Here is a 22,147-nt window from a genome sequence, read left to right as displayed (position 1 = left end):
GCGACAAGCGCAACAAATAACTAAAAATGTTTTGTTTTTCTTTTTTTTTTCCAAGAAACGTTTTGAATTTTCTTCGTCGACATGCACTACCTGCTCTCCTGAGACACTGACTTAAGGGTCAATAGTTTGAAGGACTGTAATGGTCCTTGGACTCATGTGAAGTTCAGTAAGGTCATGGAAATGTCAGTCAAAAAAGTTCATTTGATACAAGTGAGTCATGAATCATTATGTTGAGGTGTAGCACATTGGAGGTAATAAAAGATGATTTGTGTTGGGTGAAGATCATCAAAGCTGCACTAGACTCATGAACGGCTCATACAAGTACTTTTACTATGTGACCTCTGTACACCTTTTGATTGCTGTTTGTTTCACTAAACAAACAAATTCAGAATAAAAGACAAGTACCAAATAACTGGTTATGATTTTTTTTTTTTGCTTCCTTCAAATAAAAGGCCCTGAACAGGAACTCATGTGTTGTGCTTCCAGACCTGCTGGTTTTTGCCTGGTTTGCCTGGGCGCTGGTGATTCCAGGACAGGCTTCAGTCCCCTGTTTTATTAAGGGATGCACGTGCAAGGTGTTGTGCATCATAAAATGAATTGGGTTTTGGCAAAATAATATTACATATTGCCCTCATCTTCATATCACCTTTTTAAATGCTAACTGACATCTAATTTTACTAGCTATTTACCAGCTATTGTTGGAGATCAAGTGTCAAATGAATTGCAAACAAAGATTTAAATGTCTCTGTAATGAATTAGTCCTCGAAGCAAATGTCACATCTCCCTCTAAGGTAAAACAATTTGAACAGGCCTCCTGCCGTCCAGGTCTGAAACTGGAGCTAATTATTTGCCTTTTGTTGGCGGATGCTGTGGAGTCAACATCCGCTTGGGGCGTTCAAATGTGAGTTGGTTGATCCAGTCCACAGTTATTTCATTCTGATTCGCTTTTGTTCTGGTTTCTGTTTGTGATTTATGCTCAGATCCAAGTTGCACTCCGCTCCTGCTCACTCTTTTATTTTATGTGTTTTGGGGCAGTACAGTGGACCCAGCGGGGACTTTGGTGGTAGATAAAACGAAGAGTATCAGTGTGAATTTTGGGATGTGTTGTCCTCTCTGGAGGGCTGTTTGTCCCATTACCAAGCTCCCCGTGTGGAACGGAACATTGGCCAGGCCTTTGTTCTGAGCCTCGCTGGACACTGATTAGTGATGCCTGCGTGGTCCATGTGGCTGGATGCCTCCGGCTGCACAGCGTCACAGTGCGGAGGGTTTGAATCTTCAAATGTCTGTGTGGCCTTGAAACCCTAATAAAAAACCTGCGTTGTTTGGAGGCTCTTTGTAGCCACAAGAGTGAGATGAAAATTGGTGTCGTGAACAGAAACAGGCAGGCTTGTTGTATTGTATGAGTTGGAAAGAGAAGAGTGCCTGCTGCTTGTAGTCAACAACCGCCGACGTATATGCCAGGTGAGCCGCCAGGTCCCCCTCCTTAAAGTGTTTGGAGCAAACAAAAAAACAAGAAAAGATCTCATGTTAATGCCATGGCTGGATTGAACTCCTACTACTACTGTACAACTGTTTGAATGAATGAGAAATTCCTGTGTGAGGTCTGTGTCACTGAAGCAAGGGGGTGAAAAGTCAGCTCTATTTGCAGTGTATGAATGGAAATGGGCCATATCACCAAGCAAGTATGAGTAATGCGCAGGCGCTCATCTTTGGACCTCTGTGGCAAACTCTACAGTCGAGTGTCTGGATGTTTGTAGCTTGCTGCCAATCAAAAGAGATTCTGGCTTTAGGACAGTTCTTCCAATGCTCATGTAAAAGTACAGCACCCTGGTCCACTCCCTTCACCACAGACCTCCAGGGATGTTCAGCAGCCAGGGGCTGTGGGACTAGACCAGGGACAGCTTACATTGACATTAAGAAAAATATATTGGCTGAAAAAAAGAATACATTTGTATTTTTAATTTTAATACCATACTAGTTTTCTACCTCAATACAAAAATGTCTTTTTTTTTTTCAACGCCAATGTAAGCTGTCCCTGGTCTGTTGGAGGGGCGGGACAAAGGGTGGTATTAGCCAATGACCACTGTCATATTGACTATCAACTTTAACATGATTTAATGGCGAGAACCACAATAAAAGTGTATGAGAAGAAGCTCGTGTCGGTCGATCTTCGATTGTTCTGATTCTGATCCAACTTTTCTCATACACATATGAATTCAGTCACTATACCTGTATATTTTTTTATACGCTTGCATAGAGCAGGGGTGAGCGATTTTATGCAAGGGGGACACTTTATATATTCTGACTGTTGTGTCAAAAGACAGAAGGACAGAAGAAGAATCTTAAATTTAAAACTTTGGTAGTAAAGTATTATAAAACCACAGAAAAATAGGGAAGCTGTAATTATGCCATGTCATTATATACAAATAATATTTGACGATAAATTGTTTCATTTTATTGAAAGATTATCAATATAAGTCATAAATATTGGTGGATCCTTGTAAGTGGTAAGTATCGCACAGAAGTGTGAGTTATGAGTTATATTTAAATCATTTATTGTTTTGTTGTTCTTGCTCTGAACTCATGAGGGCCACATGCAGCCCCTACGTCTGGCATAGAGATTCCCTTGTAGTCACGGAGTCATGTTTACATGAACTTGGGTAGGAGGGCAACTCTCCAACTGTAGGATCACCATGAGCTCCCCTGTACAAGGAAGGACAACTGCCACAGCCGTCACATATGCTGCTGCAGTTGGGCCTGATGTATGACCATGCTGTAGCTTGTCAGCAGTTCTGAACGATGAAGCCATTTATGTGTGGACTCGCATGAACCCAGTTCTTCTGGGACATGTAGTGTTCTGTCCAACACTGTTAAGTCTCACCATAAACTGTTTGAGACATGACTAATGGGACAGCTGGTAGGAGATCCCTGTTTGCCCTGACCTTGTCCTTTGGGAGGCCACACACACCCCTGACCCTTATGTCAAATTGTCTTTAGGAACCTCAGTTAGAGCACATTAAAGCTATTTTGCCATTGTGCCCAAGGGTCTCCTCCTGGTCACATGATGCTGCTGGTTGGTAGTGGTTGTTCACTGTGTAGCTGCTGTTACACATTGGGATCAGTAGTCTTCAATCCGAAATATCTCCCCCACTCACATAAAACTATTGTTTTTTTACACAAGTCTTATCAGTGTTTTGCTTCCTCACTAAGTACAAGTGTCTGTTCTCAAGCAACTCTTGAGAAATCTCAATTGTCCACCTCTGGTCACCAGGATGCCAAGTTTGTGGAGGAGAGGAGGAAGCAGCTGCAGAACTACCTTCGCATGGTGATGAACAAACTGATCCAGACGCTGCCGGAGTTCGCCGCCCGCCCCACCAAAGAGACCCTGCTGTCTCTGCTGCCCTTCTGTCTGTAAGTCCACACCGCTCACCACCCATTTATGCCTGCATGATCCAACGGGAGGACAACTGCAGATGGGGAAAAGTGAAAAAAGTCCATCCAATTGCGCTCATGATAACCGGAAATTCTGTTCATAGCAGAGTGACATTCATTCAGCACTCATTCAGAACAGACATGCTCTCACACAGTCTGACCAGTAAGAATGAAGGCGCACAGGACAAAACCAGGCTCTAGAAATGCTTCACTCACGTCCTGTTCCTCTTACTGCGAAAAAAAAAGAGCTGGAGGGCAGTCACTCGGGCCGAGTCACTGAGAAGGTGAGTCACAGGGCTGTGTGCTAGTTGGGTTTTCAGGTCTGGTTTGGACACCCTGGATGTTTAGTCATCACTTACTGGCACCAAGGAGGAAACATGCTCACCATTAATAAGGCTTTTTAAGGGTACTGAGCTTTGGCGCCTGGGTGCCAATTGTGTGGTCGCATCTGAATCAACGTGTGACCACAATCTATTTCTTAAATCCAGAGTCTAGATAAGTCACAGAGGAGCTTGCTCACACATTCATCCATCCCCTTGATCCAGTGCTTAAATCACTACACTGGCTTCCTGTGATTCAAAGAATAGATCTTGCGCTTGATCTTCAAAGCTGTGAGTGGTCTTACACCAATGCCAGGATTGTTCTTTTGGGACACTCTCATGCCTTCAGGTTGACTCTAAGCTTCCACAGCCAAACTTAAACCAGGTGAAGCAGAAGTCTGCTTTCATACTGACATAGTTGTCGATTAGTAATTTGCTTTTTCGTATGAATAAAGATCTACCGGCAAATCCTGCTGGCCTTTACGAAATGACGGAAATTGTGGCTATGATGGTAATGAATTGCAACTCTCAGTGCTTCAATGTTTGTCACGCATGGAGTTCACTTAACTGTTGAATAGTTGGGGAGCTCAAATTTTCCTGAGAACCTCGATAGACCAGGTGAGACCAATATAAATATATGAATATAAAGTCAGCGCATGTAAACACAAGTCAGTTCACAATTTCATACATCTCATGTCTAATGCCATTTTTTTGCTTTTAGTCCCTTATTTAATTATATATGTATATACTGTGTGTGTAGATATAAATATATATCTACACACACACACATACAAGAAGCATGCGCCTGACCTCCTTCCAGAGCAGCAAATATAATTAATCTGCTAGAATTGTGTGCTTTTTAACGTTACCACACACTAAGACTGTTATAACTGGCATTCCATATTGTGCACGAATCCACTTATAAGTAAAATTAGAGGCAATTGTCCACAATGAAATAGGAGTCAACTCTATAGCCTCTATAAACCACCAGCACCCCCCACTCTCACAGATGGCTCATTATTTCCTCTAAAGCGGGAAGCTTAATAATCCAATCTCTTCCTCATATCTCTCCTGGCTGAAATAGAAACCATCCTTGAAAGGCATGAAATATTGCCATACTAGCCGAGGGGCGTCGACATGGCACTTCACTGGCTTTCCACATGACTTGCTGCCTTTGCTAGCTACATCATATCATCATGGCATTCATGCGCGATAGCTTTTGAATCTTTGGTTCCTCTGTGTTTGTACAGCCTCATCGAGAATATCCCACTGTTTCATGGACAGTCTGGCTCCCACGAAAATCCTCACTTTTGGATTTCATTTGCTTTCTGAAGCCGACCGTGTACTTTAGTCGAGAACTGTTTAGTGTGATGCAAGAATATGTTTTGGTTATTTGTTGATTTAAAATAACTATTTGCACTGTCTGTTTTGCCTTTGGTGACTAGCTTGATGCTTTGTAGTGGATCTCTGAATGACAGATCTTTTATTTACCCTGACTGAGCTGAAATGTCTTCACTTTTGCCCGTGTTTTGTTCATTTAACATTCACCAATTAAATAGTGTCAGTAGTCGTTGGAAGAAGGTTAGCCCAACTTAACTTTAGCAATGCTGTAAAAGTCGTAAAGAGGAGACTAGTGGATGCTATTTCCAGTTTCTTTATGGGCAATTTAATGATGCTGCTCCAAATTCTCTCTTCCAAGATTGTACCTGGCTGCTGTCAAGCTTGTCATCTCCTTGAGAGGTTGATTAAGTGGACTTCCTCTAATCCGCCACTTGAAATGTCTCCATTTTTTTCACGGCCATTATTCGCTCATTCGCCATCTGTGCTGAGCCCCATTATCCTTTGGACCTCCGTGATGCCACCAGCTGCTGATGCTGGCACACGTGTGGCACAATAACCGAGCGTGTACAAGAGTTGACAGCTGCTTCAGGGAGAGAGTTGGGATGTGGTGGCAGGTTCAGAGTAGAGACAGGGGCAGAAGAGGGAGATGTAACTCTTTAACCCTCCTGCTGTGTCCTCTGCAGCTGAGAGGCCGAGTCATTGACTGAGCGCTGGGCCACCTCTTCCCAAATCAAATCATTGTTTCATTTCCTTGATTCAAATCAATACCAAACAGTAATTCCCCCTGCAGTGAGAAGGTCACCAGTTGGATCCCAGCTATGGCCAATTCTGTGTCTAACAAGGGTCCTCTGTGGGAAGACTTCAGCCCCGATCTGAATAGTCTTCAGGTGTTTGTGCATGTGCTTGTTTGTCCAACACAGAGCACAACTGCTGGGATTAAATGCGCTCAGCTCCATTATCTCAAGTAGAGCTATGGATTTCCTAGCCGTCCCACAGATGCCCGTGTTTCGAAACATCCTGGAGATTCACGACCCTCCGCCCACTCGTAACTTTAGTAGCGCCACGCTCCTGTCACTTTCCTCTGGGTCAATGTTTGTGTGTCTGGAGACAAAAAGTCCGATCACTATTTAATATTTTTGCAAGCAGCAGGGACACACAACACAATCTGTGTTGTGCTTGAGCTCCATTCCACTGGAGGTTGTCACGATGACAAAGATAGACAATATGTTAAGATAAAGAAAGAAGTGAAACATGCACTTGTTTAATAAGAGCTTGAGAACATGCCTTTAACTGTGGTGCTGGGAATGCCGAGTCAGCCAATCCTACCTCTCCTGTCCCCCCAGCTGAGAGGGCCTCATTTCTCCAGACAGGTCTGTTGTTGGTGTACAGTCAGGAAGTGAGCTGAACCCCTTTGTCACCTGATGCTCATTTTTGTCTCGTGTAGTAGAAACCACCTAAGCCAAGGCCGTGACCCAATGCCGTCAAGTCCAAGGCGACAAAATCCTGTCTTGAGCCTGGTTTCAAGACTGCGTCTCGAGTGCGACTACACTAGCGTGGAGTGAGCAGTTTACATTAGCAGTTTACTGTAGGACTTGTGACTGCCATAGCAGTAATGGTGATATCGTGACCTGACAGTTATTTCCCCGCACACACATTTAGCTTAGTTAGCTTAATGTTGATATTCTACCTTAACAGTTGTGACAGTGATAGTTCAGCATCTGAGCCGCTTCTGTGACGGCTGCTTTGCAAATGTTACACTCTACTGAGTGCTTTGCGATTAGCATAGGCAAATGGAATTGTTGACATTGACAACGTAGTTGCTACTCTGTATGACGTTAAATAGGAGCGCGGGTCAGTTGCATTTCTTCAAATCAATTGACTTGTTTGGCTTGAATCTAACCTGAGAATTTCACACATTTCACGTTTATTTAAAAAACGCTGAGTAGCTGCGCTCTCGACTTCCCTTGACAAGAAATCCCAAGTCCAAGACGCGACGGAGACGACTGTGGCCCTAAGACCAGCCTCAGTTCCAGCTGTAGTTTTTTTCTTTTCAACTCTCCCTCTCTGGGTTTGCGCTGATTTCATATGCAGCGCAACCTCATCACATCTCTCTCACTCAGAGCACAAAGTGTCCATGCTGATCTGGGTTCAGTCTTATTGACCTGCTGCCAGAGAGCGCAGAAAAGTGTTGTGGACCTCTGTTTCGCTGTCAGCAGCAGTTTGACTTTCAGTGTTCGGAGGTAAACTTTCATTTCTGTCCTGTTAGCTTTATAGAAGGTGTGTGTGGGAGAGGAAATGTTGGAGGAATAGTTCATTATCCTTCCTCTGCTGTTTACCGCATCCCACCATTTCCTGTCACAAAATCAATATGATTCCTCCTGTTCACTGTAATTACTCTGCTCTGCACTCCAATTATTCATATTCCAGTGGTGCCCGGGAGTGTTGTTTTCTCACATTAGTTCGTACCTGCTCCAAATGCTGCTGGGACTGGTCCGTGTCCATGCCAAGAAAGGGAAATCGATGGACCTCATTATTGTCCAGCTGGATATGTATAAGGGACCAGCTGTGTGACATCACCTCCTCGAACTTGCCTCAATGTTCCTCTAATCTTTCGCTGAGGTTGCTCCCCATTGCACCGATGTTTGGACAGTCAAATTGTGTGGCGGTTGGTTGAGTCTGAGCCTGGTGCACCGCAGAATCACCGCCACTCCAGCTAAATCTTTGCTAGCAGTTCGACACGTCTGTTGGACAGTTGCTTCATGTGTTCACTTCTGAAGTATTTATTTACACTTCATTACCGTTCAACCTGCTGCCAAAGTACAGGTATCTCTCCTATAAGTGCTATTAGACTATACTTTTCCTCTCAGGCACATGCAGCATTCAGACTTGCTTTTTTGATGGATGTATTTCCATATATTCAGTAAATGTTTTGTTAATATTATTGTTTGAATGTATTGTTATGATTGTTTTTTAAATATGTATATATATATATATATATATAATGTATAACACTATATTCTACTTTAAAAGTACTCCACAAGCAGCAGGTGTCAAGCAGTGAGGAGCTTCCATTTACTAATATTCATGTAAAGTGTCTTTGTCTGAGATACCCTTGAATGCATCACTACTTTTACAGCCTCACCACTCGAACAGTCGCAGCAGGTGAGGAATGACGAAAGCGACTCACAAGTCAGAACATCTACAATGATGCAGTTGCTTTTTTTCATTACTGTCCTCAGACAAGTGCAGATCTTCTCAGTTCAGGGTTCATCTGTGCTACAGCTGGTCGTCACGGCAACAAGGCCCTTTCACAGGGTGCCACATTGCCGAGTTTAATCTACAATATTAGAGGATAGTGAGGCTTGTTTTTGAGACAATAGAAACACCATCAATCCACGTACTGATCTGCCGCCTTTTCCAAGTGTCCAGCTCATTTATTACGGTTTGATGAATGTGGTTTTTAGTATGTGTAGACTGTGGCTAATATTTGCATAGACTCCTTTTGTTTGTAGCTATGTTACCGCCCATGCCCAGTTCATGTCCACAACAGCCGTCTCTGGAGTGCAGTAACTTTGGAGAGACATGCTTCGCCATCATATTCGTGTCTTGGTGCTGTCAGCGATACACATTAGCTCAGCATTGAAACAATCTAGGTCACATGTCCTGTTGTTACCCGAGTTAAATGCCATTTATTTATTTAAATCCAGCATTTCATTGATGGTTTATCCCTACAGGAGCATCAGGCTCATAACCACTTGGCACCAACAATACTTTAAAAGACTGTCACTCATTCTAACTGCCTTACTTCCTGCCCTTCTGTCACTGGGACTCTTTGCATTTGTGTGGTTCAGCAATTCCTGGAGTGAAACTCCCTTCTTGTCTTGTTGTCTAAGACTGCTGAGCCACGATGAAAGATCATTAATATTGCTGAACATCTTCACGAGTCAACAGCCCAGTCTCACAGGAGTCATTGGAGCATTGTTGCTAAGCAGTTCTCTGCACTCGCAGGGTCCTTTGGTGGGACCATTGTAACCACGTTAAAAAAAAAAAAAATAGAAAAACACAATATTATGCAAACAAATCATGGTTTGTCCACCACATGACTCAAAGCAGTGGTTCCCAGTCAGGATGAAAGTAGACTCATGAGTCAAGATCAGTGTAATCCACGCAGGCTAATGCCTCCTCCTTAAAGCACATTTTCACTCAAACTATTTTCGAACATCTTTTTGTCTCAATTTGTTTAGATTTCTTGTGAACTGGAGAACAAAAGGCTTCTTTACTTAGAAAACGTCATACACAAAGCCCAGGTTATGGTAGATAACATTACCCACTTGTCTTCATCACACATCATTAATGTTTAATGTAGAAAAGGGAAAACATTCCATCATTAAAAAAAACTCTATACTGTCATAAAAAGCAAGTCCCTCTGGCCCGGAGTAAACAATGCGTTTAATCTCCAGCTGCAGCATCTTTGTGTTCCCATCCTCTCAGCAATAAACCTCAACATATGTTCTCATCAAAGTACTTTATCTTTCTTCTTTCTCCTCCAGAGACACACCGCAGGCCAACGACAGCGCGGCCAAAACGCCACGGTCTAAGACCTCGTCCCGCTTCCCAAGACTGGGCCGCAGCCGCAACCAGGAGGCCAGACCTGAGCCTCAGAGTGGTGACCTTTAGCCTGAACATTTCGGGAAAGAGGACGTGACCGGAGAAAACACTTGAATCCAGTATTGACATAGCAACTCCCATTTCAGAGGGCGATGAAATGGCCTTAATATCTTCGGCTTGCTGAGCCGGGGCTTGCTGCTTTTCCACTTGGGGAAGAGAAGGAATGTTACAGACTTGTATCTCAAAGATGTTCCTGTGGGAACATGGACCAACTCACTGACAGCACTTCTTACCTCGATGAGAGTCAGAACAACACAGGACAGTTTTGTCCACCATCAAATATGATGTTTTATTTCTTATTCTGCTCAGTTTTTAGTGATCATGCATCATGTTCAGTGCCTCCAGTGGTTTGTAGCTACTTCCAAATGGATGAGCAGTAATAGTCAGTGCGTCATTATTACAGTGCCATTACATTAAAGATTGTTCCATTGAAGTGCTCTCGGATGAGCATCTGACTCTATGAATATGTCATTACCTTAGTATATTGACAGAAAGTGCATTGGAGTGACTCCCTAATGCAGATGCAGCTACATGCAGTCACGAGGAAGAAGAAAGGGGAAGCCACTAGAAACTCCAATTTACCCAACAGCTGATTTGGCTTTTGTAGAGTCTGTTGGACACTTTAGTTTTCAGATGGAGTCACACCGCTCAGATACTCATGTCCTTAAAGATGAACTGTAAGATACTGAATTACATTCAGCCTTAGAAATAAAGTGAACGTGGGTCATCCCTGTCATGTCTGTGTCTTTCTTCAGTTAAGTGGTGATTCAAGTTATTTCACATGCACCTAGACTTTAAGGACAGCCAGTGAAACAACAAAGCATTGGGTCATCTTTTGTTACAAGTCACAGGGAGAATCAAATGATGACTAACACTGAGGTAGCTGTGAATGGAAAATGAACATATTGCTCCCTGAGATGACTTGCCACATCACATTTTTTAAGATTCACGAATAACACTGTGTGACCTGACTAGGAATTACTTCATGTATCTGAACGTACTCAGGCTTTACTTTTTTCCTGCACTCTGAACTCTGTGGCTTGTACAAGGACGGGGATAATGTATGGATTTTTACAGGCTTAAGCATGTCATGCTTCCAGAATATTGAGTCTTGTCACGTCAAACCAATGAAATCACAGGCGTTTTATTGACCTTAAATGTGCTGTTTTCGTCCACAGCTCCGCCAACAGAGCCGTTCTTCTGGAGGACCGGAGACGAGAAGCAGCAGCTGAGACTGGCTGTGGTGTTTGAACTTCCGTCACGCGGTCGGAAACATTGCATTATGAGTGCTTTAATTTGAATAAAGGATGTGAGGAGTTCATGATTCTAGTTCAGAATATCGTTTCATGAGTCAGTCTCCATGCTGGAGTCCATTTTCAAAAGTAGTTTCGAAGTGATTCATTTTTAATCCTGGTGCACTACTGGCCTTTCTACGGTGCGGACAGCACCACTGCGACCGCTGCTTATAGACCGCTTATGTATGAATAAGATCTATTTTCCTACTTAAATTTTGTGGGTGCGGCTAATATTCCGGTGCACTCTATGGTCCAGATATTACAGTAATTCAAAGAGAGATGGGTCAGTTGACCAATCAGAGACTCCTTGGTCTTCATGAAGTGCCAGGTGCACAGTCTCAGGGAAAAGGAAAACGGTAACTGAGAGCGGATTGTTGTGTGCCGGCAAGCATGACCTTTAGCACTTGCGTCATATTGTGACCATTCAAAAGTGACCAAAACAACAGCCAGAAAGCATAGGAACTAAGAAGTAGTCTATGGTCACCACCTGCACCACCACTTGTCATGCTATATGCATGTGATTTTCACCTGTTGTCTCTTCCATTGGATCAAGAGTTTGTCAGTGTTGCTTCCTCTTGACTTGAAGTTACATTATGTTGTTCCCTTGATTTTTTTTTTTAACAGTGTATATATACACCGTATAACGTCTTTAAATAAAACAGTCATACACGCACATGTTTCTTCATTCCCATGGGATGAATGTTTTAACAGCAGCAATTCCTAGAGCAGCATCCCCACTGAGGCAGGCTCTCTGGGGTGAGAGCAGCATCATAAGGAATAGGTGGAACAAGTTCACAGAATGTGGGACGAGTGTCAAACCCTCAGTATTTAGCTGCTTTGCAGGATTATTTTGCTCTGAAAGTTTGCCTCACGGTTGTCAAACATAAACAAAGGCAATGATCCCAACACTAATAAAACAATAGAGAGAAGCTATCAAATCTAAACAGCGGTGAGGAGATGTCAATACTCTCCAGTAAAAGACAGAATAAGTCCCTCTGTTTAATTATGTTATGCACGACTGACCCATTTTGTTTTTCATTACATGTACATTTACAGTTCTGTTCTGATCCGTTCAAACATTGAACAACATGGTTTGAAAACTAATTGTCCTTTGTTTACGTAAATGTGCTCTTTTTCTTTAAAAACCGTAGAGAAATGCCTCATTATTTGCTGAGATTGCTGCAACTTGGTGTTCGGTTCCTCCAGTGAGGGCTCAAGATGGCAGCCAGGTTGTTTTTTATGGAACCATATGGAAAGTAAACTCGACTGAATTTTTTATTATTTTTTTGTATTCATGGAATGAAAACCCAGCACTTCTTTCTAATAAAGTATTGGTTGATGTTGATATTTATTGAGTGTTGTCAGTGCTGCAGTGCTGAAACCATTTACCAGTTGTAGATCAGAAAGATGAGCAAACAAGGCTTCAATGAAATTGTTTTTCTAACTCAGAGCAGACCCAGGCCTTTTATTTTGCCAGCGGTGTGAGTCTCACACGACGACTCAGTTTTCTCGTCACCTCGAGACTTTATCAAGTCCCAGTAAACCTGCTGAAGGAACAGGCGCGACTGTATGTGTGTGCCGTGTGTTTGTCACTCTCCATGCTAGAGTGGAAACTTCTATTACAAGTGGGACCTTAATATCTGTTAAACCGCCTCACAGTGACAGATTCTGTAACGTATAATGTTGCTCATTTGTTCTCCTTACATTTGTCACTCAACAGTCCAGGAGCTTATTGTGCACTGTTTTACTGTGGAGGCTCACGGGTCAATCTCCCATCTATTGAACACCTTCCCCGTCACCTTCTTCTGCCTCTTATCCGGGGTCGGGTCGCGGAGGCAGCATTCGGAGCAAGGAAGCCCAAACTTCCCGGTCCGCACAAACCTCCTCCAGCTCTTCCCGGGGGATCCCGAGGCGTTCCCAGGCCAGACCGGAGACATAATCTCTCCTGCGAGTCCTGGTTCTTCCCCGGGGTCTCCTCCCGGTAGGACATGCCCGAAACACCTCCCCAGGGAGGCGTCCAGGGGGCATCCGGATCAGATGCCCGAGCCACCTCAGCTGGTTCCTCTCGATGTGGAGGAGCAGCGGCTCCACCCCGAGCTCCTCCCGGATGACTGAACTCCTCACCCTATCTCTAAGGGTGCGCCAAGCCACCCTGCGGAGGAAACTCATCTCAGCCGCTTGTATCCGCGATCTCATCCTTTCGGTCACTACCCAAAGCTCGTGACCATAGGTGAGGGTGGGAACGTAGATCGATCGGTAAATCGAGAGCTTCGTCTTGTGACTCAGCTCCCTCTTCACCACGACGGTCCGATACAGCGACCGCATCACTGCTGCCGCTGCACCAACCCATCTATCAATCTCACGCTCCCCTTTTCCCTCACTCGAGAACAAGACCCCGAAATACTTAAACTCCACCACTTGAGGCAAGAACTCTCCACCGACCTGGAGAGAGCAAACCACCTTATTCCGGTCGAACCTTATCTATTGAACAGTAGCAACGAACTATCGAAAGGCTCGCACTACTGTAAACCTCACAATATTAATGGCCAGTTGTCTTGAGAGTCTGCTGCCTTTATTTTTAAACATGCTGGGATGTATATTTAGAGAGAGCAATAGTGGGGGTGACCCCTGACAAATGTCTTTTTTACTGTCTGAGCGTTGAGTTTTAGAGGGATTTAATGATTGCCACCTGATATTTTTGGGGTTAAGTGGCCAATTTGGACTCCAAATTTTTATGCCAAAATGCAAGAAATGTAAAAATGTATTTAACTTTGCTGTGATAATATAATTAAAGCTGATGATTTCTCAGCGACTGGTCTCCAAATGAGTCATCCCTTCAATCAAATCTGGTCACGTATACTTCCATTGTTGCTGAGTCGGCAGCAGTCTCCCCTCATCATACGAGTCATCATGATGCCAAGTGAACCGTCAAGTGAGCGCAGGAATTGCAGCGATCCTGCCAGTGATGTTGACGCAGCTGCTGGTGTCCAAGGGCCAAGATCAGTCCGCGGTTATTCTTTTTTTTCCAATAGAACTGGTGTGTGAACATGTGTCAGGTTACATCGGCGCCTCTCGAGCAACCTCATGCCTCCTGGTCGATGCTTCGTGTTACATTGAAGAAACACATTCCGCTGCAGAAGCCGTGTTGCGCCTGGTTCCCGCTGCAGAACTGAGATCTACACGGCGTGAGACACATCCTGACAGCCTGTCTGATTCTGCTTGATAACACAACGTAGCTTGCAATCGAGTGTATTTGGTAACTAAACGTTTGGCTGAGGGGCTGTCATGTGTTCTACATTCATCAAAGCCCCAAAACAGATCGGGGAAAACGTCAAGTCAAAATCTGTTTCTCTGAATATTCGCAGCCTTTCAGCAAAACTGTGAAGCTCTTCTGGGATGTCGAAGTGAAGGGTGGTGTTGACAGTGAGGGTTTTATGGAGGTATATCAATAATGAAGAGGGTTGGTAGTGTTAAGATTCCATGAATGGTTCCGAGGCAAAGGCCAGGCATGAGGGGTCCCTGAGTGAGGACTGCAAACAAGCGCCATCTTGTGACATGTCTGTGATTCTATCTCTTCCATTTCCCATCAGGGGTTGCTCCTTCAACACATGAGCCATCAATGGTTGCCCACTTGGTGTAAATGATGAACGTGTTTTCATTGTGCTCCAGTGATATATATATCGTGAGTGTGTGTACTTTGTTTATCCTACTTTGTGGGGAGCAATTCTTGATAAAACACTATCCTTGTGAGAACCTTATGACATTTGGCTGGACCCAACAAGGTTAAGCCTCAATTTGAGGATGAAGACTTCAAAATAACTATTAGGTTTAGTGCTGGTTAAGGTTAGCTATTTGTTTTTTGGATGGTTAGGTTTAGGGTGAGAGGCTGAGCAAAGCATTATGGCAATGAGAGAGAAAGAGAAATGTGTGTGTGTGTAGTCATTCATTCCTTAATAGCATGATTACTTTACAGATTACTTGATTTTAACAGTAGCCAAGTTATACATGAATATAGCTGTCTATTTTTTATTTTATCTTTTAAACTCTGCTGCAAACAGTTGGCCCTGTTTGTGTCGTTTCATCTTGACATATTGTTTTACCTAAACTCTCACACACAGCTTTGTCACACTGTCTTTGTGGGGACCTCTCATTGCCATAACCCTTTCCCCAGCCTCTCACCCTAAACCCAACCATCCAAAACACATGGCTCACCTTAACCAGGACTTAAAATGACCCAGTTATTTTGACATTTTAATCTTCAAATTGGGGCTTGGAGACTGGCAAAAACGCGGCTAGAATGCAAAATGTCCACACAAGTAGCTGTGTTTCCCCCCAGCTACACACACATGCACACTCCTGAAATGAACTACAACCTATCTCGAACATTGACTTAATCAAATTATGTTATTAAATCATATATCCACCATGTGTCGTCATCTCCACGTAGCTTTTCCATCCCTGGAGGAAATGGATGTCCGCTCCACATTATTTACATGTATCTGTGCAATAATGCGCCTCAGCTTTGCACAGACCATGAAGGAGACGTCCAGTTCAAACAAGGTCGCGGCAGAAACGCTCCTATCTCCATCGTGCATGCTGCAGACTTGGCGTGAGCGCGGCTGCTCATTATGAGGATAAGCAACATGCTGACCCACTGGACCACAGCGCTGGAGGACCCGGCTTTAGAATAGAAGCTGGGATTAGACTTGATTTTGTGTGGACGGAGCCGAGCCTGTGTCAGCTCTAAACCTTGGAGTTACGCTGTTGTGTTTGTGGATTTTACGTGATAATGCACAATCTTTAGGATCAGAATCAGCTTTATGGCAAGGTCAGTGAGGATCCCACCAACTAGGAAAGTGCTTTGGAACAACGTGCAATAATGAACAAAATACTATAATAATAATGATAATAATAAACAAAAAAATATAATAATATAAAATATAAAATAAATTTTGTTTGGTTAAAAATTATATGGGTTGTTGGCATTTTGACTTCATCTATTACTGCAGCTCCCGAGACATGACCAGTCCACTCCGGCTCAGGTGCCCATGGTTTGATGTGTTTCTACTGTCTGGGAGCCTTATGTTTTCTCACCGGTCTTTCCTTCAGTACAATCGGTTTTCGCAAACATGTTTCCACAAGACATTGTGCTCGGTTCTCGTACGCGTGGATGACCTCGCTGGAGGAGACGTGCTGCCTCTGTTGTGAGCTTTAGTGGATTCAGAAGCTCTCTGAGGATTGAGAGCACCGACCTTCAGGGGTGAAAGTTTTCAGGAATATGAAATGAATCTCATGTCCACACTTGCAAAGTCACTAACCTTGAAGACTCACTGAAGTAGAGAGAGATTTAGATCTTCCAAAGCTGCATGATCATGAAACGCAGGAAACATTTCACTTCTCTGGTTCAGAGTCAGAGTCTGCCCGCAGCAGGGGATGGACCGAGTCGCGGCTGCCTGGAGGGTGGTGTCGACACACGCTGACACATTTGGAAGGTTTTTAAACAAACTTCCTTTCACTTTGAAATGAACAATTAGAGCCCAACAGACGGGCACACAGCAGCACCTCAAGGTTGCTTCACAATTTGGGACCTCTGCCTGCCTTTCATCGGTCTGGACCCTTTTAGGACAAAGACCTAATAATAGATGGTGCTTCTGATGCTGACCAGCCCTCAGTGCTGTTTTGATACTTTTCAAGTCTTTTTGAGTGACTTCTGTTCCTGAGAAAGAAGACCTGTTTGTGAAATACATGAATTACATCATGTGAGTTTGAATTTGTTGAATACAAGTATGATCCTGTCAAGCTGTCCAGAGATCTGAGCACTGAGGAAAGGGGGAGAAACATCCTCATTATCACTTCTTCCTCCTCCAGCTTGAACTTCTACCTGCTCTCCGGAGACACGTCCAACTTCCTTCAGTAAATCATCCCAAATCTTTTTCGTTTCACTTTTTTCTGATTTGTTTTTCTCATTTATTTAGTTTTGAGATTCATTTGAAAATGTGTTTAAACTCATTGGTTTTCTTTGGGAGTGGGTCGAAGAACGGAGTGGATGGAAACATGTATGTCAGAGAAGTTTGGAGGCAGAGTTAAAGACCTGCTCACATGATTGGGACGCGAGGTGAGTGTTCAAAATGGAGCTACGGGGCAAAAGAAGGAAGACAACCCTTGAGGTTCATGGATGTGATAAAGGAAGAGAATAGGTCTGACTGAGAGGTCAAGATGAGTGAAGCTGGAAGTGATGGCAACAGCAGCAGCCGATCTGAGCCCTTACTCTTATTATCACATAATAATTTAAACTTAGAATCCTTTCTTCAGCATCACAGATAAATCCATCCTCTTGTAGAGGGACAGATAGATTTACTTTATTGATCCCTGCCTCTGATGTCTGGGGGACAGAGACTAATCACACCTCAGATCAGCACTCACACATTTTGATAGTGGGGCTGCAGCTGGAGCCACATTTCGCCCGCAGGTCAGCTGCTTGCACAGATGGAAAGATGCTGATAATTGAATATGATGCTGCAGTGAACATCAGTTAAGCATCAGCCTGCTCACCTTCACCGGATCCAACCCTGATGCTTGTCGTTTTGTGTTGATGTTATTTAACTACATGTGTTAGACAGGCAGAGCGTGTGACCTCCCTGGGTCATCGAGACAATGCAAATCACAAGGCTGATGTCCATAAGGGTGAAGATCCACTTACACCTGATGCTGTGCACCAGCGGATTCCCCCACTTAAAATGACACCTGCTACATCTACTATGTCTTTCAGTCTTCTCTCTTATTATGCCATATCAATATTAATGGAAGTAATCCGACGACTGACTGATGACTATATTACCAAAAGTATTTGCTCACCAATCCAAATGATCACCACGGTATAAGTGAATTCCAGCGTGGAACTGCTGTAGGATGCCACCTGTGCCACAAATCCAGTTGTGACATTTCCTCGCTCTAAAATATTCCACAGTCAACTGTCGGCTTTATTACAAGGAAATGGAAGCGTTTGGGAACAACAGCAACTCAGCCACCAAGTGGTCGGCCATGTAAACTGACGGATGCTGAGGTGCACAGTACAAGTGCAAGATGTCGCTAACTTTCTGCACAGTCAATTGCTACAGAGCTCCAAACATGTGGCCTTCAGATGAGCCCAAGTACAGTACGCAAAGAGCTTCATGGAATGGATTTCCGTGGCCAAGCAGCTGCATCCAAGCCATACATCACCAAGTGCAATGCAAAGCGCTGGATGCAGTGGTGTAAAGCTCGCTGCCACTGGACTATAGAGCAGTGGAGACGCCTTCTCTGGAGTGATGAATCACACGTTTCCATCTGGCAACCTGAAGGACCAGTCTGGGTTTGGAGGTTGCCAGGAGAACGGTACATTTCAGACTGCATTCTGCCAAAGGTGACATTTGGTGGAGGAAGAATGATGGTGTGAGGTTGTTTTTCAGGAGTTGGGCTTGGCCCCTTAGTTCCAGTGAAAGGAACTTTGAATGCTTCAGGATACCAAAACATTTTGGACAATTCCATGCTCCCAACTTTGTGGCAACAGTTTGGAGTGAGCCCCTTCCTCTTCCAACATGACTGTGCACCAGTGCACAAAGCAAGGTCCATTAAGACATGGATGACTCTGGAGTCTGGTGTGGATGAACTTGAATGGCCTGTACAGAGTCCTGAACACCTCTGGGATGAATTAGAGCCTGAGACTCTGAGACTGACAGCCAGACCTTCTCCACCAACATCAGTGCGTCACCAATGCGCTTTTGGAAGAATGATAAAATATTCCTATAGAGACACTCCTCAACCTTGAGGACAGCCTTCCCAGAAGAGTTGAAGCTGTAATAGCTGCAAAAGGAGGACCAACATCATATATCATGTAACAGCCACAAATATGAAACTATTTAATAAAGTAAAGTATTTTCAATAATGTGATTTAGATAATGATGCCGTAAATGTCCCAGGATTTGTATTTTTTGTTTTACCTTTTTTATGAAATACTAAGAAAGCATTACAAACAAGACGGTCCCTGTCCCCATTGAAGACACAGGTGTGCAAAGCCTCGGTGTGTCACGTCTCCAGTTGGCCACCTGCAGGCAGCGGCTGCTCTTAAATGATTGCTGCAGCGACTCTGGCGTCTCTGCACTGAGTAGTAGTGGCAGTGCAACTTATTTTTGACTCTCGGGAGATGGTAGAACAGAACAACAGTACCTGTCCCTTACTGCACCAATCAGAAACTATTCCTTCATTGAACAATAAGTGTCATTTAACTCGACAAATCAAGATTATTTTTAAAAAACGCTATATATTTTGGAGTCTTCACATTTCGCGAGGCTGCCTTTTTGTGACATCAGTGCATCTGGGGACCCAGTATAGTCAGCACTGTCATCTGTAGCAGACACCAATTCAAGGTAGTGGCTGTATACTATCTGCTAGAAACTGCATCTCTCTTCTCACTCCTCTGTTATTTATGTCAGTGTCAATGGCTTCTTGACAGATGCTCAAAATGTGACTGACGTCTTGCAAGAGGAGAAAAAAAGCAAGTATAAATCTATTGTTTCCAGAAAACGACAAAACTAGTAACACACAGTGACTTGGATAAGTGACTTTACAATGACTTACTGGGCTGGAAATGATAACATTCGATCACAACTTGTTGCTGGCATCACTGTTCACTGTTTCTTCCCGCCATGTGTTCACAAGTCAGTATTTGACTTTGAGATTCTCCCACCCTTTATGGAGTTTTATGATCATAACGCATTCTGTATTGATAAGCACGGCGCTATTATTATTTATGTCGTCTGGGAACTTTGAAGAACACGCTTCTTCACCTTTCAAGAAAATAGTTATCCATGTTTAAAAAGTCGCTGCATGAGGTCCGTCTGACCTGCCATTTGTGCCGATGGAATGACTTCATTACATTACACACATCAGTTTATGTAAAGGTGATGCTTCGTCTTGCAAACAGCGGATAACTATGGATAAACTGTGGAAAGCCATAATAGTGCCCCTTTAAACGGTGCTCCAGTCAGGACGGATTGAACCAGCAGTCATGAACAGTATGGAGGAGGGTGTTTTGAGAACACAATGGCCAGTACAAACCTCCTGTTGAGTGACATTTTAAAATTGATGTCTGGTTTGGTGCAAAAATCTGGGCCCGAACCAGTTGGGATCAGACAAAATTGTTCTCCACTTTTGTGTGTTGAATAGTGGACATTTTTGCTTTGATTGAACTTTCCAACAAAAACGTTTTTTTCTAAGCATCATCTACAAACTACAAACGTCTTCCTCCGCTGTTCCTTTTTTTGTGTAGACGTCAATTCATGACTTCTTCCTAGAAGTCATGACTATGACTGTAATCTGGAAGCAGTCTGGAAATGATGCATGGCCATGTCAGGATCGGAGAGGAGCAGAAAGGCCGGGGTATGATATTGAAAAGGAGGGAAACCAAGGCAGAGAGTGGGTGGAAATATTAACATCATGAGATTAGAGGCGCACAGATGATCACGCCCACAGCCTTCCTCTGCTGAGGAAATGGGCTGTACAAGGATTCAAAGTGGCGTGCTTCTCGTGTGTGGACGACAAAAGGTCGGCCTCATTTGTCCTGTCAGTGGACCTTCATGTAACCAAACCGATGGATAGGAGAGGGAAGTGATCAGCACTGATGGGAGGGTGGATCTGAAATGCAGTTATGATATGTTAATGTCCAGTTGTTTCTCATGGGGGCATGGAAGGTCAGAGCCTTCAGCTGTGCGATTAAAATGTGACTCTTCAGATCATTACCTGACTTCACACTATACACATCAGGAATATAAAAAATTGAAATCGGAGTTTGGTTGAGGTGAAATTGTATAGTGTTATTGTTTAAGTTTGGGCAGAAACTTTAGAATCGGCTGTCACTGTAACACCCCTCCAAGACCAGAGTCTGTGCCTTTCCCCATGGCGAGAAGACCACCAACCATCTTCCACTGCAGTTTTGTTCAAGCTTTGTTAAGCCAGTGCACACTTCGCTCACTGAAAAAAATCCCAAGGCTCACCACCAAAGGAACCTCCGCCAAAGCACGTTTGTGCTCAGTCAAATGTCCCGCAGAAAAGCTCTTATAATTTATGAAAAATTGTAGCTACTGACTTCTGGCTATTTTGGCATGTTATTTGCAGAAAGAAATAGCAAAATAGTATTTGAATGAAAATGTCCCCAGAAAAGGCTGGGCAATATAGCAAAAATATATTGTGTTTATTTGTTTATTTTAAAAAAGTGTTTCAATTTTCTCTCACATGCATTTTTGAGACTAGGCTGCAAGTTTCTGATCAGTGTTAGCCCTAAAGGAAAATCCGACAATTTAGACCAATGAACAATATGATTGAAGATGAGACTGTTTCATTTCTTTCACACAGTCATTTTAACAGGATGCAATAGAGCAAAGCACAAAACAGGTTTTTCAAAGGTTCAAATGAACATACAAACTTCAGTCACTCACTTATCACTGTTTGTGGTACAATTTACCTTCTTATAATAGAACGAAACACAAATATGATTTTGCATTTCTTCACATAACACCTTCAAAACAGGATGCAGGTGCATGAATCCATATGACACTATGCAAACGTGATGATTTTTTCACTGGTCTATGGCAAGCTGTGCAGTCTACGTCGCGGAATGGTCAATGGATGCATGAGGATACGTCACATCACACTAAAGTTTTGAGACAAGCTCCAGCGTCGAGACTCAGGACACTCAGAACGACTCAGAACGTGCATCATGCTATTGCAGGTATCAAATCTGTCCACTTACCGAATGTGTCCTACCTGTGTCGGGAGGATGACGATACGATTTTATTTGCAATGTTATAATGACCCAGAGAAAATCGAAATGAAGGATTTGATGGCACTTTCTACCACTTGCATAACATTTATATCCGCAAATACGATGTTTGTCATTTGCGAAGAATATGTCTGTTCTTCCAGCGGCCTGCGGAACAACACGTTGTGATTGGCTGGCATCTATTGTGACACTAGCAGATACTGTGACGCGGAGGCAGTCCTGGTTTTGTAAGATCGGTTGGTCCAAATACGTTTCGGGACAAGGTTGTCCCATCA

The 22,147-nt window shown here is 43.5% G+C and overlaps 1 protein-coding gene across 3 annotated transcripts in view; it reads left to right on the top strand.

The window, feature by feature from the left end:
* Positions 1 to 11,075, top strand: part of snx29 (sorting nexin 29) — a 115,432-nt gene extending 104,357 nt beyond the window's left edge. For 2 of the 3 annotated variants that reach the window (XM_053862067.1, XM_053862076.1), the window contains 2 exons: positions 3,272 to 3,411; positions 9,644 to 11,075. In XM_053862067.1, the coding sequence (XP_053718042.1) occupies positions 3,272 to 3,411; positions 9,644 to 9,770 (267 nt within the window). In that variant the 3' untranslated portion in view covers positions 9,771 to 11,075. The remainder of the gene's footprint in view (positions 1 to 3,271; positions 3,412 to 9,643) is intronic. The other variant, XR_008414356.1, reaches the window with a different exon arrangement.
* The last annotated feature ends 11,072 nt before the right edge of the window (positions 11,076 to 22,147 follow it).

This window comes from Synchiropus splendidus, chromosome 1 (assembly GCF_027744825.2).
Source record: "Synchiropus splendidus isolate RoL2022-P1 chromosome 1, RoL_Sspl_1.0, whole genome shotgun sequence".
NCBI lineage: Eukaryota > Metazoa > Chordata > Actinopteri > Syngnathiformes > Callionymidae > Synchiropus > Synchiropus splendidus.
The sequence above is the reverse complement of the archived record's forward strand: the minus strand, read 5'-3'. Positions and strand labels throughout refer to the sequence as shown.